The 17,025-nt window shown below is 40.5% G+C and overlaps 1 protein-coding gene across 2 annotated transcripts in view; it reads right to left on the reverse strand.

Annotated features, from left to right (window-relative positions):
- Window positions 1-17,025, reverse strand: part of fhod3b (formin homology 2 domain containing 3b) — a 92,192-nt gene that overhangs the window by 24,070 nt on the left and 51,097 nt on the right. For both annotated transcript variants that reach the window (XM_005472467.4, XM_003454428.5), the window contains exons 4-5: window positions 15,223-15,290; window positions 12,646-12,751 (exon numbers count right to left, since the gene is read on the reverse strand). In XM_005472467.4, the coding sequence (XP_005472524.1) occupies window positions 12,646-12,751; window positions 15,223-15,290 (174 nt within the window). The remainder of the gene's footprint in view (window positions 1-12,645; window positions 12,752-15,222; window positions 15,291-17,025) is intronic.

The following is a 17,025-nucleotide window of genomic DNA, read 5'->3' on the forward strand; positions in this document are numbered from 1 at the left end:
ACAACAGAATGTGTTTTTAAAAAAGCGATTGACTCTATCGGTCAGTGCAGGCCAGAGAGAAACCCTCTGTAACTATCCCACCAGACAGCTTTAAAGAGATCATTTACAGCACACTGTGAGCACAGAGTACAAAATAATGATGCTCAGTCATCCTTTATACATACACAAAACAGCCTCAACTTTAAAGAGCTGTGTGGCATTAGCAGACCTGCAATATCATCACTGCACAGACTTATCTCTCGCGTGCACCTGTGTACGGTATCTGCCTTAGTGCAATGTGCTTTTAAGGAATTCCACTGAAAACACGCGTCTTTAATGAGACTTTTAAGTGTCATTACGCAACATGAATGTTCAGTTGCTGACAGATGAGACTTTATCTATCCACCACAAAGCGAGCTGGCTTTTAGATCACACTGACATGTTATCATAAGGCAGCATTTAAAGGTTTTAGCCTATAGAACAGAGGTGCCAAACATAAGGCCAGAATCGGCCCGGCAAAGACTCCAAACCAGCCTCACTGCATGGCTGTGGAAAATGTGAAGGAAGGCATATATTTTGCACTTTTAACTGTATTTTCCTAAGTTTTACAGCATTTGCCACATTCATAGTACGTTGAAGTGATTAAGAGAGAAAAGTTACCATTTTTTTACACTATCTACCTTAGAAATTTGTGATTGGGTGACTGGTGTGGTTGAAATCACACTTCTTTTATTTATGTTACGATATCTCAGGTTTTAAATCTGTAGGTAAAAATCTTTGATTTGATAGATGGAGGTGTTTCATTGGTTACACCTTGAGGTGACAGTTGTTGTGATTTGGCGCTATATAAATAAAGTTCAATTTAATTGGTCAGGCCCACTTAACATCAAAGTGGGCTGTATGTGGCCCACCATGCAAAACGAGTCTGACATCTCTGCTATTGAGAGCCAGTCACTCAAGCAGTCAACCGCGCAAAAAACAATCAGAATAAATATCATATTTGAATTTAATTTAGCGAGCAGTTAAGATATGGAAATGATATGTTACTTGAACCGTTATATGGCGCCAGAAAACACACAGCCATTACCTTTTTTCTCACATTCATTAAAACTGCTGCTTCATGAAATTATTCATTGCCAGCGGCCTCTTGATGTATGATTCGACTACAAATCCAAAAACCGCAAAGACCGAATGGGTAGGTAAAATGATACTGTAACTGTTTAGAAAAAAAATTAAATTACCTGTCATTATGGGAAACCTTCATATTCTGGTCAAAACAGTTAAAAGGAGACATTTAATTACTCTCCAAACAATCACGTATGCGGACTGCAAATGAAAGCGATTTACACACACTTTGCTTTAACTAGTCATTTAACGGCCCTTTAAGAATTAGGCTGCCTGCTTCTTACAGTTTAAAGCTTTGAAACTGTGATGAACGTTTGCCATACTTCCCTAAGTGTTGGCCCAAAACCCAGGGTTGTTTTTAAACTGTACAACAGACACTCATCTATAACTTTAGAAGAGGGTTAATAAGAGGAACATGTGAGTCCAGAGTCTGTAAAGGACTCTCTCCACTTCAAGCACTGATTTGGGGCCAACAATGTGGGCCTCCATTCATATAATCATGAGCAGCTTTACCATACCTCACACAAAGCGCAACAATAACACTGCTAACTCCCTTTGTATGTACTGTATGTCACGTAATAAGATGCTGGCAGACAATGAGCTCCCTTCAAAGCACAGTGATTAGAGTTAAGATGCATGCCACTGGGGAAAAGGACAGCCAGGGTAAAAAGGACAGCTTTTAAGAAACTTTGAAGTGTCGAGTGAGCAGCCTGTCATCGGTGTAGCACTCTTACACTCAATTTATTTCAACATGCAACTGCCTTAGGAGTGAGTAGAACATTTGGACGACGCAGAGTTGCAGCAGGGAACCACAGACTAGGAGACTGGAGGAGACAGACCCTGCTCCTGTGTCTCAAATTCTGAGAGAAGTACAAAATCAAACAACTGAAGTCTGGTGGAAGTGTTTCTTCTGGGCCTCTCCCTCTCATAAACCACAGCAATTATCTTCCACAGCCCCAGGAATGTGCAGGAAGGGCTGCTCCGTGACCACTGCCGAGGTGAGAAGCAGTCTGAGGTCTGTGAAGTCAGCACCAATGCAAGCCAGCTGACGTATATGTTTTTAAAAAAAGACAACTTTATCTATAAGGATGCAAGAAATCAAATGAACAACTTTCTGTCCACAGTAAAGAACTGTCCACTTCTCTCCCACTTACCACTCTGCCCCTTTGGTTTCATTTACATTTTGGAATTTATCTAAACTGGGTCAGCCAAACTGTCTGTCAGTGTGCAACATTTATTTTACCAGGACTTTGGGAATGGGGCCAAATCTTTAGCCCATACAGTGCAACATGGAGACTCTTATCTTGCATTCTGTGCATTAGCCAGATGCTGCACTTAGATTTCTGAGGTGTACTTCCCTGTACCCACTGTACCTGGATCGCTGTACTTACTGTAAGGCCTGACAAAGGTTTTTTTTAATCTAAATTGATTTTCTACTATGTCAGATTTTAGTATTCACAGAGTTATGAAGATTATTACTGAATACAGACTTGCAAAGCCACTATTTTTCCTGTTATCTTTATTGACAGTGACTCATAAACAAATCAGGAGTATTTCCAGCAAATTTGTATAAAATGTTTATCTGGAGCAAACTAAGATGGTTTTACATATTTATTGGATGATCAGTTAAAAAAAAGATCTAAGGGCATATTAAAAGCAGCAACAATCAACAGTTTGTCAACAGTGGATCACATGACTCATTGAAAAGGTCTAGTAGCAATGAATCTATGGAACTCGGCTCTAAACTTTAGCAATGCAAATATACAATTTATTTTACAGCTCTGTTTTCACCCACGGGAAAACGAGTTCGCTTATCTGCTCATTTTAGAAAACTGGTATCATGCACGTATTTTGTTTATGTCTTGTTTCCACTTTCCCAAGTCTTTAAAACAATCAAAATCTGTTTTTTCTGCCCTAAGTATAACCTGAATGGGACAAGGTGGGTGAGAAAATGGATGGATCAATAAAGTTGGTTAGTGAGATTTTACCTTGAAGCCTTGATCTGAGTTATTTGAACATCACTATGTTGTTATGAATGTAGATGTGACAAACGAGAGGATGATCTGACAGAGAACGAGGGATACTGCACACTAATACAGTGATTTATTGTTCTTTCTAACTCTAATGGAAAAGATAATATACAATATTAGCATCAAGTTGTATCCAATAATTCTTTAAACTAGCAGTTGAGACATCCTTTTCAGATACCAGAACAGACGGTATTAATGAGTTCATAGTCAGTTCATGGGAACCAACAGGATTTTCAGATTGAAAATATATACACATATCTGACATATTGATTTAGTTGCATCAATTCTTTACATACAGTTCAGTGGCACCAGTGAATGGAGATTAAAAAAAAAGTTAAGAGGATATCCATCCATGAAGGTAATCTTCTATAGCTAGCATAGCAAAAGATTCGTACTTTTTCTATACCATAAATGTTTCATCAGGCCAAGCAAAGCAGGAAAGCAATGCTTGCCCAGTATCTCTGAAAGCTAGCATGGGAGCTGGGAGCTGAAAGGCAAACAGCATTATCTGGTTGTTTGTGGATGTGTATTTTGGACAACCCTCTGCTCTTTGACGCGATACTGATGACAGTAGACAAGCGAGCTCATCAAGCTGTCCTCGTCTCTGCTTTCAAGTGATCTTCACACAGCCCTTCTATATACAACGTATACAATATGAATTCAACTTTTCTGTCAAATAAACACTTATCTTTGATAGTTTCAGTAAAATGTGTTAATACACAGTTCTTTTTAATAAATTTCGCAAAGTATATTGTAAAGAAGAAAAAGAATGAATTTCAGTTACTGATTAAGTTACAATCTGATTGATTACTCTTATTATTTCTCATTTCTGCATCCATACCTCTAGCTCCGTCCTGACTTAGAGTCTGTCTGCCATAAAAAGTCAAGTTTATTACTCAGCTCTACTGTACTGGATAAAGACATTTGTTAGTCAGCTAATAACCCAGACCATTAAAGCCAGACTAATTCCAATCACTGAGCCAACTGCCAGACTTACCTGAACTGCCAGACTTACTTATTTGAACCCCATACAGTAAAACAACAGGGGGACGCTTGCATTTTCAGACCTGAATAAATGTCTGCCAGCATTTGACAAAATTTACTGTGGGCCTAAACCCAAACAAATTCCCTGAAGACAAACAAACAGGCCTAATGGAACAATAGCATGAAGTAACGCAGAGCGCCTCCCCAGTATTTGGCTGAGCAAGCTCCACAGGCACCGCAGACCCACTGCAGTGCTGAGCAGGGCAAAATCTCCTACAACATTATGAGGAGAATAAACAAGCTAAATGTGGTATCACTTTCTGTTCTACTGCTCACCTCTTTGTACTTGAACAGCTGAGATAGTAGAAGGGCTACTGCACCAAATAAATTTTATCAAATGATTTTAGGACAATGAACAACTGGAAGAAGTTCAGCAGATGATTTCTGCACCGCATCCAAATGGGAAAGACTTTGGCAACAAGCTGCTGCGTTACATCCACCCTCTTGTAAAGTGAACTGAAAGATGAGCTGTGGTAAATTCTTACTGCTCCTCAGAGCATAGTAGTGTGATTGAGTCTGGTTCTGGCCAGTTGCATACTGAATTCAGTCCCAAAAAACAGTCAGCTTACAAAAATCAGCCGTAAAACCCACTGAAACACTGACGATTTCAATCTATGTGCCTGCGTGCTGCATAACTGCAAAGGATTTATTTTTTTTCCAAATTAGAGTTTATGTATCTTAGACAGCAAGGTCAGAGATGATAAAATGAGAGCTTGAGAAATGAACTAAATCAAACATTCTTATAATATAATTGGCTTGTATACTGAATTCTGTTACCGTAAAACAGGCTCTGGGATGGGATTGTAACTCAGCTGCCAGTGGGTCTGCTCAGGCTAAAAACTTCTACAGATGTAGGTAAGAAGAATAAGGGGAGGCAGAATATAGGTCAGGCAGGTGGGGTGAATTGGGTTCAGATGTAAGCCGTCTGCTCACGTGAGGGCCGGAGGGGTCTGACACAGAGGAAGGACAGAGTGGGACACATCCGGTCGGAAGAAGGTTTCGAGTTTAACCCAACACGTGATGACATGCTGCTGTGTTTGTGTAGGTAAATGGTAAATGTAGGTAGTGTTAGTATTTTCAACACAGTGTAAAGCAGTCTATGGAGTATTTGGTTGTGTATATTTGAGGACGGGACTCAGTATGTCAGTTTAAACACTGGTGACTTAATTTATAGAGAACATGCTGGAAGCAAAACAACAAAATGATGCCAGTGGAGCAGAAAGAGTTGAGAGGTTGTGGGATGAAATCATGCGTAACACTCATTTCCTAAATTTCCTCTGACCACATGAAGTTATTCCCATCATCCCAAAGGACCACATTTTTAGGCAGGTACAGAAGCTATATAACACATGACTAGGATTACGGCCTCAGGGTTGTATGCCTCTGCCAACCAGTCGACTTGCTGTTTACGTCGGCGTCGATCCAGACTCGAGCTTTCAACCTTTGGATAAAAATATGTTTTATCACTTTGCTTTATAAGACATTTGTGTACAATATTGTTATAATTAGCATATGATTTCTTGAGTTATGGATAAAAACTGGTTTGTGAGGTCAGAGCGACACTGACCTTGAGCCACCGAACCCCAATCAGTTCTTGTCTTACTGGAAATTTGTCCCAGATGTAATAAAATTTCCTCCAGCTGTACGTGACATATCACATTAACCAGGATTGGATACGTGAAAGGTCACAGTGTCCTTGGCCTTTGACCACCAACATTTTATCACCAGCACCAAGGCATAAAAATATTATTAGCTTTTACTACCAAACCCTGTTACTACCAACTACAACTATTTAGGATTTTTTTGTGAGGCTTTGGTCTTTCAGTTTATTGATTCAGAATATGCCAAATATCTGAAAACTACATTCAGCTGAGGGGAAAACAATTGCTAACACATAAACTAAGATGCAAGTGAGAGCTCAAACAACAACAAAATGCTTCAGCCACCACACAAAGATTTCATATCAATGTTTAGCTAGCTGTTTGAAACCAACTGTAATATGTGTCTTAGCAAACTGACATTTAGATATTTGACCTATCAGTGACAAAATGTTTCCTATTCTTCCTGTTGGTGGTGCCTGATATTGCCCATCTTATTAAAGGCTCAGTTTTTCCAATTTTGACAGCATTTAAAAATGAGGTTGTTCCATCCCACGAAACAGCAGCTTTAAAAAAATTTTCTTTTTGCTTGCCAAGGGGACCGACAAAGAGGGACATTCACCTAATACAAATTCAATGGACAGCCAAAATGTTTTATACTTTTGTAGGTGGGAATTAATTGGCTGTGTCTTCAGTGGCCTGAACCATCCCTTTGTTACCCTGGGGGCTTCAAATGATGCAATTAGGATTTCTTTTCCACTCACCTATTTTCCCTCTCCTTGTTTTCATAAACCATAATTACATTTAATCATTAGTTATTAATAATCTCAGGCTCTTTTTCACAGTGTGTATCCCGTCTCCCTCCCCTCATGCCCTAACCAGTGACAACAGATGGCTGCCCCTCCCCGAGCATCATTCCGCCAGAGGTTTATTCCTGTTAAAAGGGAGTTTTTCCTTCCCACTGTCACCAAGTGCTTGGGCAAAGGGTGTCATCTTTAGTTAACAATATAACATGCCTTGAGGTTACAGTTGTTGTGAACTGGTGCTATAAAAATAACAATAAATTTAACTAAATTGAATTACGACCATATCCTGCAGACTTAAGCTCTAAGTGTGCATAAATGAACATCCACGTCACCACAATGTCTATGTGTGTTTCAGTGAGTGAGTGCTTTTCAGATTGAAAAGATTTGCACTGAGGGGGCAGCGGGAGCAGTGGCTTTTCAAAAAGCTGCAGGAGATTGGGTGGAAAACATGCACGTGTTCCCATGGGATCTCATTACAAACCAGGAGCTCAAGTTTCTATTGGTACAACAAGGGCATTCCGTGAGATCCCCTTCTCGCCCTTGTCCACATATGTGTGTCAGCAGTTCGCGCACGGCCCTCTCGAATTCCCTTTATCCTAGAGAAAAATTAACAAAGCATGACTTTATCTTCTTTTAAACGTCATTCTTGCACGATCACACTAACAGGGAAACGATTACACCTGTAATGACCAGCACATGCAGTATATTGATACATTCACACAAATCCACACAGCTTGGTACAGACAAAATGGAAATGTTTATCCAGACAATGGGCCATCGTAAAGGTCTCCCTCCAGCACAGCAATCCAGACAACACAATACGCACTGTTTCCAAGAAGAGCTTCCAACACTGCTGCTATGCCTGGGTTTTCACTCATAACAATCAAAACAGAGTCTAAATTTAGGACTACTGAAAGACTCCTTAGTGTGGATCAGTATTAAAAAATGTACTGCTGTTGTTTTGTTTTGCACTTGCATACATAAGAACTTTCTCTTGACATATCAATCTATCGGTCTGTCTGGTTAAAGGCTGCTCTAACCCTCGGTTTCCAACAGATTTTTTTCTACTCTTGGCTCTCATTGATGTCAGTGGCAGCCAATATCCCTAATATGGCCAACTTAAAATCATAGCCCAGTCAAATACTGTATATAAAACTTAGATTATTCCTATGGTGATTTTTCTTAACTACAGGTTTCCATTCCAGCTCAACACCACAGCCGCCCGTTCGGCTACAAAGTGCAGAGTACATAAATGAAGCTGGCTGCTCTTACCTTTGTTTACGGTGAAGCGTTTTGGATTGTGACACGCAGATGAAAACCGTTGCACATACATGTTGCTTAATGCGCTGTCTTGCTAGTGTGTCACATATAAAATTTAAAGCCATTGCTACTACAGACACTTAAAATTTGAACAAAAGGCTCTTGTGTTTCAGGTGCACTTTGTGGAAACGGCGGGCCACTAAAGTTCCTGCTGTGTGGCTCTAAAAGCTGAACTGTGTGCTGTATTGGGGGGGGGTTAGGTCCTAGACAGTTTAAGAGGTAATGAAACACTTGACTAGAACACATCTATCTTTCCCACACAGCCCTTCTGAGCACTTCCTTCTGGAAACCAGGAAGTCAAGGTGCTTCAGCATTGTGGCATTATAACAGCCGTGTCATTAAAACCAGGAGATCTTAAAGTGGTAGCAAGAGATAGAAGCAAAGGAAGAGCGAATGAGATAAAAGTATGAAATGAAATATGGGCATGACTTATAGCATAAGGTAATACTTCTAGACTCATATCTTTGAGAGCTATAAATTTTCAAGACTAAGTTATAACATGCAAGCCCAGGTATATACAGTATAATTCATGTCCTTTTGGGTATGGAGATAAGTTATGCCCTGTTTACAAATGTGTTTTCCATCAAATCTATATCCACGCTTGCTCTGGAAGTTGAAACAAAAAAAAAAGAAAAAAAGAGTCTGTTTCTCCAAATTCCCATACATCAAAAACTAACGCTTCACTTCCAATTTGTTTCCACTGGCGCTTACAGATGGCAAGTGTTTTGTCAACAGCAGCATGCAGGCTGAAATAGCACGGCCTTTAAGAAGTGCACGCAGAGAAAGTGTAGCTAAAAACAAAGCTTATGGCCAGGAATGTCAACAGTGAACCTTTCAAAGCAGGGAATAATTACTTCATGTTGACTGTAATTGGTTTGTCTTTAATCTGCCCTCTCTGTCTGTCGCTCCCATTTTTACAGTTACCAATTAAACACGGTTGTTGCTTTTGTTAGCGTTCTTACTATAAATTCTACAAATGGAAAAACCTTGTCATTTGTTCTTCCAACTCCTCTGCCTGTTTTGCTCATGATAATTAGTACCATAGGGATCTTTTTTTAACCACAGTGAAGAAGAAAAAGTCTGAGCTTACTGATGAAACTTATTTGACCTTTTTGCGAAAGCTGCTTTTATTTTGGGGCTGAGGAAGCACTAACAACGATGAGTTACTGTGCCAACTTTCAGTGTTTTATTTGGCACTTTTTAAGACAGAATAGAACGTTTTTTGTCAGCATGGCACAAAGGCACATATTAGGGTGGACCTAAACCACCATCTGATTCATTAGCATTTCGGACTTTACTATAAATGTGGTCTTCATGAAACCCACGGTTCTCAAAGTGTGGTAACATAATATACTGCAGTTCGTGAGTGCCACAAAGGAGGAATAAGCATTTACAGAAGAGGAAGAAGACAAAGCTACTTTCAGCTGCTGCCTTATTCACAAGTGATAGCTCCACCTGTTTTATTTGGCAGATTTTTTGTGTCAAATTAAACATGCACAGCCGCAAAGGGATTTGTGTCTCTTCCTGACATCGAATCAGGGATCCTTCGCTTCTTAAGTAACAGATTTGTTTACGGTCAATGTCATATGTCAAGTGCAGGCCTAAAAAAATTACAGTTACAAGCAAAAACCACCAGCTTGTAACCAGACAACAGTAGCTAATCTAAACGGTAAATGGACTTGTTCTTATGTAGCACTTTGAGTACTCAAAGTACTTTAGACAACAAGCCTCATTCATCCATTCACAAGCAGTTCTTTCTACACCTATGTGCTTTCTATCTAACATTCATGCTCCAATGAACACATCAGGAGCAACTCTGGGTTCGGTATCTTGCCCAAAGACACTTTGACGACAAGGGATCAAACCACCAGCCTTCTGATTAGTAGACGACCTGTGCTACCTCCTGAGCCACATCACTTTCCTTTTAGATTAGATTTTTCCTGTGTAATTTGACAACTCCATCCAAATCGATGCATTCTCACTAACAAATAATCACATACCGATGCTTGGTCGGGAACTCCTTCTCATCATATATTAGTGATACATATCATGTTAACTCTGTGATAGGTTTTGAAAAAAAAGATATCGTTTACAATACATTCTTTCACATGTTAACCACGGGTTACAAGTCAAACTTCTCCAACCTGCAACAAGTCTGCTGCAGAGAAAGAACATTTGACAAACCCACGAGACCTTTGTGGTTTGAGAAACTACATTCGTAACTAAAGAAACATACACTATGAAACCTTTGCTCTGATTTTCATTTCATTAACAAAAGATTTATGATTTCAAGAGCTGCTTTCGAAAGATTATAAATGAGCATGAAAGAAGCACGACCGAGCCTAATGAGGCCTTCATTGCCCTTTTGGCTCCCTTGTGTTTGCAGCTGATTGTAAGATTTACAGGAAGACCAGATGGCACGAGCACCTCTGAAACAGTGACCTCACACCCTTTTCTCTGATGGGGTGATAAGGGCATACAAGCTTTCCCCTGGGTCAAAAAAAATCGCAGGTCTCCAAGGAGTTAAGCCCAGGTCTGGAAGCCCTCCGAGCCAGGTGTGAGGGGCCGTGAAAGGGGCCAGACCCCAACCAGGCAGACACAGAAACCACTCACATCACTGAGGGAGCACTAACCCGCCACAGACACCTCCAGGGGTTTAAGAAGATGGAAAGAGAGAAAAAAAACGAAGAAAAAGAGCAAAGTGAGATGGTGTAGATTGCTAAGAATGCTGCAGGAACAAGCATTTACAATGAAGGCAATGTTCCACAGAGCTAAGGCTGGAGACCTGTTGTTCTAAAATGCAAGCAGACTGGTGTGCACGTGTGACTGTGCCTTTTTCAACTACAAAAGACCCATAAGATTGATATTTATTCTTGAAAGAGAGCAAGATTGTTTTGTCGGGAGGTTTTTAATGCACACCAGACAGTTGGGTTCAAGGCCACATTCCTCTCAACTTTTTCCTTTTTTTTTTCTTTTCTTTTTTTTTTCTTTACTGGGCTCAACTTGAAAGACATTACAGCAAAAAGCATTAGAAGTGATCAGTGTTTGATACCAAAGCAATTACTGCTCTTGGTTTGCTATCTGCCTCTGTTCTCCTCTCTGTGTGTGCACGTGTGAAAATTTCAGGCAAATAATTCACTCCCCTCTTGGGAATCCTTATGACATAGCTCCTCTTGGAAGTCATCGGCAGTAAAGCCGCCAGATCTATATTCATTTCTGACCTGTACATCTGGGTTCCAGCACATGCTCGACTTGCGTTCGCCAACACATGGCTCATGAGGGAGGGTGATCTACTACACTCCACATTTCCTCAGCTGGTCAGGAGAAATTAGGTCAAAAATTGAAATGGGTTAGAAGGGCTTCAGGGAGAGTGCTAGTTTGGTTTAGGTTCTCATGTTGATGTAAAGATACGGGGAAAGGGGGAGGACTCCAATCCGCAGAGATGAGGCGATAAACTAGCACACGAAGGAAAGGAAAGAGTCCCACATGCTTTGCCAAACATTAAAGAAAAAAAAATGGATGTCACAATAAGGAGGAGTGAACAGATATGAGAAGTGGTCTCATCATTCACAGCTGTATGACACTAACATCTCTTGCATGTGGTAAACTCTGAAGTTTCCAAAAACCAGTTGTTATCCGCCTGTGTCATGTTTTGGCCATTTAACCCGTGTGATTTATCTGTCTGAATCAGAGACGGGGCCAAGTTCAGATGAAGCCTCCAACATTTAAGATCAGCACGCCTGCAGAGACGGTCTAGGCAGGGGTCATGTTCATGTTTATAACCTGCCGGGGGGGCACCATCAGTACTTTGTCACTTTTTTTCTTCAGTAACAAAAAAAAAAAAAAAAAAAAATCAACATTGACCTGTTAGAAAATTAGAGAGGAAGCATTTGGGCTCACGCTGTAGCTTAGTTCGTAAACACAAGGGAGGTTACATCTGTTGGAAATGTGCAACCGAATTACAGGGGTCAGCTGCACTGTGACCTTTTATTAGGGAGGCTTAATGAAGAAACCACAGAAGAGCTGACTGAACTACACAATTGTTTTTTTGTTTTTGTTTTGTTTTTTTTTAACCGCAATGACTCAATCCAAGCTAATAAGTTCATGTTTATTATGTGTTCTACATATAAAATCAAACATCTAATAAAGCGCTGACGTCAAGAGTCCAACTTAATCAAAAGAAGTGCAACCAATCTGAATAAGGAGCAGGGAAAACAAAAATGAGAAGGAGGAGAGGAAAATTAGTTTTATGATCTGCAATATCCTGCCAGAACTTTTATTAGACACTTAAGCGTGTGTGACCCACCTCCTCACAGCAGGCTGTTAAATGGTAGTGACCTTGGAGAGAGAGAGAGAGAGAGAGAGAGAGAGAGCTGTGGACCTCTAGTATCCCCAAAACATGTTGTCCTTGCCCCCTTTTAACCTCAACGCACATGATCTCTGACATCACCATCACGGGAGACATAAATTAAACAGCTGCTAAACTTGGCCTAGCATCCACATTATCTGTGGCACACATTTGAGTTTGTTTATACGGGTAAAATGTGTGAGTGTGAGAAGGTCATCATGCAGAATCATCAATTTACATAGTTTATATAAACACATGTGGCTCTAGATAGGTTTATGGAAAGAAAAGTGTTACTGGATTGATTAATAACATCCTCGTGTTGTAAAATTGAGGTCGGGGGGGGCGGGCTGTCAGCTTCACTGGTGCAAAGCTGTGCCGTTCTGCAGCGTACATACCCCTGAGGATGTAATTCTGGTAGTTCTGGTCGGCTTCGGCTCCAACTTTTATCAAACATGTGAGTCCTTCGGCCACCACAAACTCGTGCACAAGGTCTTTGTCATCCTGGCAACAGAGAAAAAGGAAAATATCCAAGATTATAAACTCAAACATTTTATTTATTTTGTGCCCATTCATAACAGCAGTTGTCTCGAGGCACTTCATATTGCAAGGTAAAAAAGCCAGAAAGAAACGAAACAATGAGAGCATCTTATGTGAGCAAGCATTTGGTGACAGTGGGAAGGAAGAACTCCCTTTTAACAGGAAGAAACCTCCAGCTGCCAGACAGAGCCAACATCAGAAAAGAAAAGACAAAAAACCCCACAAACTATGGGAGAGAAAAGAAAATGTAGCAGCATATAAATGCATGGGACTCAGTGCACTATGGGAAGTCACCCAGCGGGCTGAGCATTTAGCACCATGACTAAAGAATTGTTCAGGGTCACCTGATCCAGCCCCAACTATAAGCCTCATCAAAAAGGAAAGTTTGAAGCTTAAAATTTAAACTTAAAAACCCGACAGTTGCTTCTATGGTCACTTAAGGATGGCTCCAAATGAAACTCAGATTTCATAGATGCCTTTGTTAAAATGGCCAAATTCATAGCAAAAACAAACATGCTTACAGCCTTGTTCTGAAAACAGTTTTGGTCTGAAAAGCTAAAACCCTTTCATATCAACTGCATTGTTTTAACTCATTGTTTTAATTGCATTAACTTGAATACTTATGAATAATTAGAGGCACCTATGCTGAGCAATGTGGGCACAAACACAGGCAGACACTGTCTGGCTTTCTGCTAGACTTCATGTCTAATAAACTGAATATCTCTACCTCGTTTTTCATGTTGGTGCCTTTTGAAGTATTTTTAATGCAAATATCTGGTAAGTACCGTGGTGTTCTTGTGGGTAATTGTACTGACAACCTATCCAAACAGTCTCTTCTTCAGTTTTGGTGAGGGAAACTCTAGTATTTTATTGTATGTCAAACAGCACTACCTAAACTCTGTGTCTGGCTGATACATGCACATTTTTATACAAGTTTAAATAAATAAATGGATAAATAAAATGATGTGATTGAAGCACAATGAATGTCAAAGTGGCTACATCCATTTTAATATACACTTTATCTGTATTTTTTACTTTATACTATTATATTGATAGAGTTATTCTGGGCATTATATACTTAGCTATAAGACTAATAAAGAGGAAGCTTAAGAAGCACACTAACGTGATAAAATCAGCTCCAGAATCTAGTGAGATAATTTATGCTGATCTTTACAGGCACGATTTACCCGAGAAAATTTATTTTCTCTTTGGCCTGCAGCGCTTGGTTTAGTGCAGATAGTCACTACAGAAAGGTCCATCTTATCTTGATCATATTATAACTAAATGAATGCCACAAAAACAAAGGAGCTGGTGACTTAATGTGAGCAAATTATAGTAATTTCATCTGTGCACAGTGGGTAAAACCACTGGTTAATCCTGCAAGAAGCAGATTTACTAAACAACACTTGTAATATTTGTTTTACTGCAGGCAAAAAAACTATTTCTTGTAAGAGAACAGCTACTGACACGCTTTACTCATTCCAAATCATCAGCTGGTTAAAACTCAGCAGAAGTTTCTCAAATTCAGTAAAAAGTGGCTGCAGATGCAGTGAGAAGTGCAATCTGTTTGCAGCTTGTTCAAATGGATTCCTGTTGCTTCGGCCCCTCCACTTCATCCCACATTTTGTCCTTGATGACAAAACCACCTGCACCTCTCACACCTGTCGATGACTCCATAATTTAAGGCCAAGCATTAGGTTTTCCGCAGGATTTAACATTTTCTGATGCGCTGTACTGTTCAGATGGGATCGAGAGGAAAGCAGCAATAAACACAGTGGGGTGGTCAGGGCTACTTCTCCCCCAGGAGGAAGTCTAAGTGCTTCCAGAACATATTTACCATATATCTGTGATGGAGACTCCAGTCATTTGGCACAGCCTAAACATACAGGCGTGCACTAAAGAAACAGAATGACCAGCAGTTACTAAACTCATACATGTGTGTTACAGAACTGGAATGTGGGGAAGAAAGACATCGATCAGAGATATTTTACAAGAATTGTCACTGTTCTCTATAGCTGATAACTCACAGGGACACTCAGAGTGTAAAAAGTAAGGTATATTAATCTATCCTGAGCATATATCAATGCCTGTTGCTCTCTTTTCCATTTAACTGTCAGTTATCCCTCCCCCTCTGCGACCGACTGCCCGCTAGCCCAGCCCAGAGTGTGAAGTATGACCAGACCTGAACACTCCACAGCTGCCACGAAGGCAGACTCTCAGCAGCACAACTCTGCCTCAAGAAAACAGTAATGTGTCCAAGTGTGAGCGTGAATGTGTGCACTGACTTCTTGTGTGTTAATGCGTTTAAATTCACCAAAGAATTCACAGGATTTTGAAAAAATGATTATGAGAAAAACGAAGCACCGTGGGGGTTGAATGCGGTGAAGTTTTAAGATGCTCTTACTAGACATCAGCTAAAATGAATAAATAATTACCTGAAAAATCTGCTTGAGGGAAAAGAGGGCTCTCCGCAGCTCCCGTCCCGTTGAGTTGTAGAGTTTTTCTGTATGGAAAGAAATCGGGGGTGAGTGGAAAAAAATCAGCTGACAGTCACACATGTGGTATGTAATGTTACTAGACTTGCAGGATGATTCTGACTTTGCTTTAAAGTAATGTGTTTTAACTGCATTAAACTTGACGTTTCCATGGACTGAAAATGTAGAGAAAACCCCTTCATCATGCACTCATTGGAAGCAATTATCCCCAGTGGTTAAATATGAAAGCTATCCAAAAAGAGAAATAGTGAGAGCAAAACAGTAGGAGCAACTCAGAGAACATCTGCAGTAAGTTAGAGAACAGAGGATGTTTCCTGCTAACATCATACAAAGTCATGCTGGAAATAGCCACCGCAAAGGCTAAGAAACAATACATGCTTTAATCAGTTATGGAAACTCTACAGAGCAGTAAAGGAGAGTTGTGACTGACAGCAATAAAAGCATACATTTCCTGCAACTGCTATTGGCCATCCTTCTCCCTGCATGCAGTTTGCAAGGTTTGCCAGCGAGTGGCACCGTTGAGCGCAGATTTAAACGCTCAATCATCACTGCTGTGTGAACTCGCTCTGACTCAGCAAAACCTGCCTGCTACTGCTGCAGATACAGCAACACAGTCCAATGCAGAGCTACTCTCTGTTGGCATCTTTCTCTCTTTGCCTTATAGCTGTATTCAGTTTCACTCGAAGGGATGTAAAAAGATTGGTATTTACAAAAAACGAAAAAGGCATCATCAATATGGCTCACTCTCGCACACAACCACACCACAAAAACATGACCAGCAATACTTAGAAGACACAAACAGGAGAAACAACATATTGCTCTGAATACACCCTGCACACACAAACTCTGAGAGAGCTGCCACTAAATGAACTGTGAGAAACACACACTGACGAGCATATACACATGGGATACAGAGCAAGAGGCTCCTATTCATTATTGTTGCTTGCCTCCTCGGCTGTAGAGCAAATCCCTTCAGCTGACAGAGAAGGAAAGAGAGCGAGAGGAAGGAGTGGGTTTGTTTTCTGCCAGTTCTGTGGACAAACAAAGGCTACTTCTAGACCTTGTAGAGACTAGACTACTCGCGGTCTGGTGCCTTTTCGCTGTCACACAGCATTTTCACAGCATACATAAAACTTCACACGCAGCAAAAGCTAGCACAGGGAGGTCCACTAGGACAACAAACATCTGAGGAAGGAAAAAATTCAGCCAGAACAACACTGTAGTTATTAACACAAATAAATACCTTACAGTTTAATATATCGCAATGCTTACATCTGTCTTAATATTGTTTAATATAAACTTGGCTCTAAATTGCATTCCTAGTTTAAAACCTGCCGCCATGTTCCAGGACGTGTCATCGCAAGAAAAGGTTGTCCACAGTAACCCTACACACTTTTAATAACGTGATCCACTCGCTCTACAGACAGACAAGTAACTGGAGATGCAGACTTCCTGGGACTGGGCCACATGCGGTTGAGAGGCTCCCGTTTGACAACGTTGTTGAAATCATACATCTCACTATTCAGTTCTAGCAGAGTTCATTATCTTTAAAGGATGTCTTATTTGCACAGTAATTCGTGACTTTCGTGGTATTCAGTGTGACCAGACCAGGGCCTTAAATGCTTTGCACATTCGGTGCCGTACATGACTCAAATGCTTGATAAGCGTTGGCCTTCTACGGAAGAGTCCTAGCAAGTCACTGGCAACAACATCCAGAAGGAATAAATCTCTACAAGTCCAGAG

This window comes from Oreochromis niloticus, linkage group LG11, assembly GCF_001858045.2.
Source record: "Oreochromis niloticus isolate F11D_XX linkage group LG11, O_niloticus_UMD_NMBU, whole genome shotgun sequence".
Lineage (NCBI taxonomy): Eukaryota > Metazoa > Chordata > Actinopteri > Cichliformes > Cichlidae > Oreochromis > Oreochromis niloticus.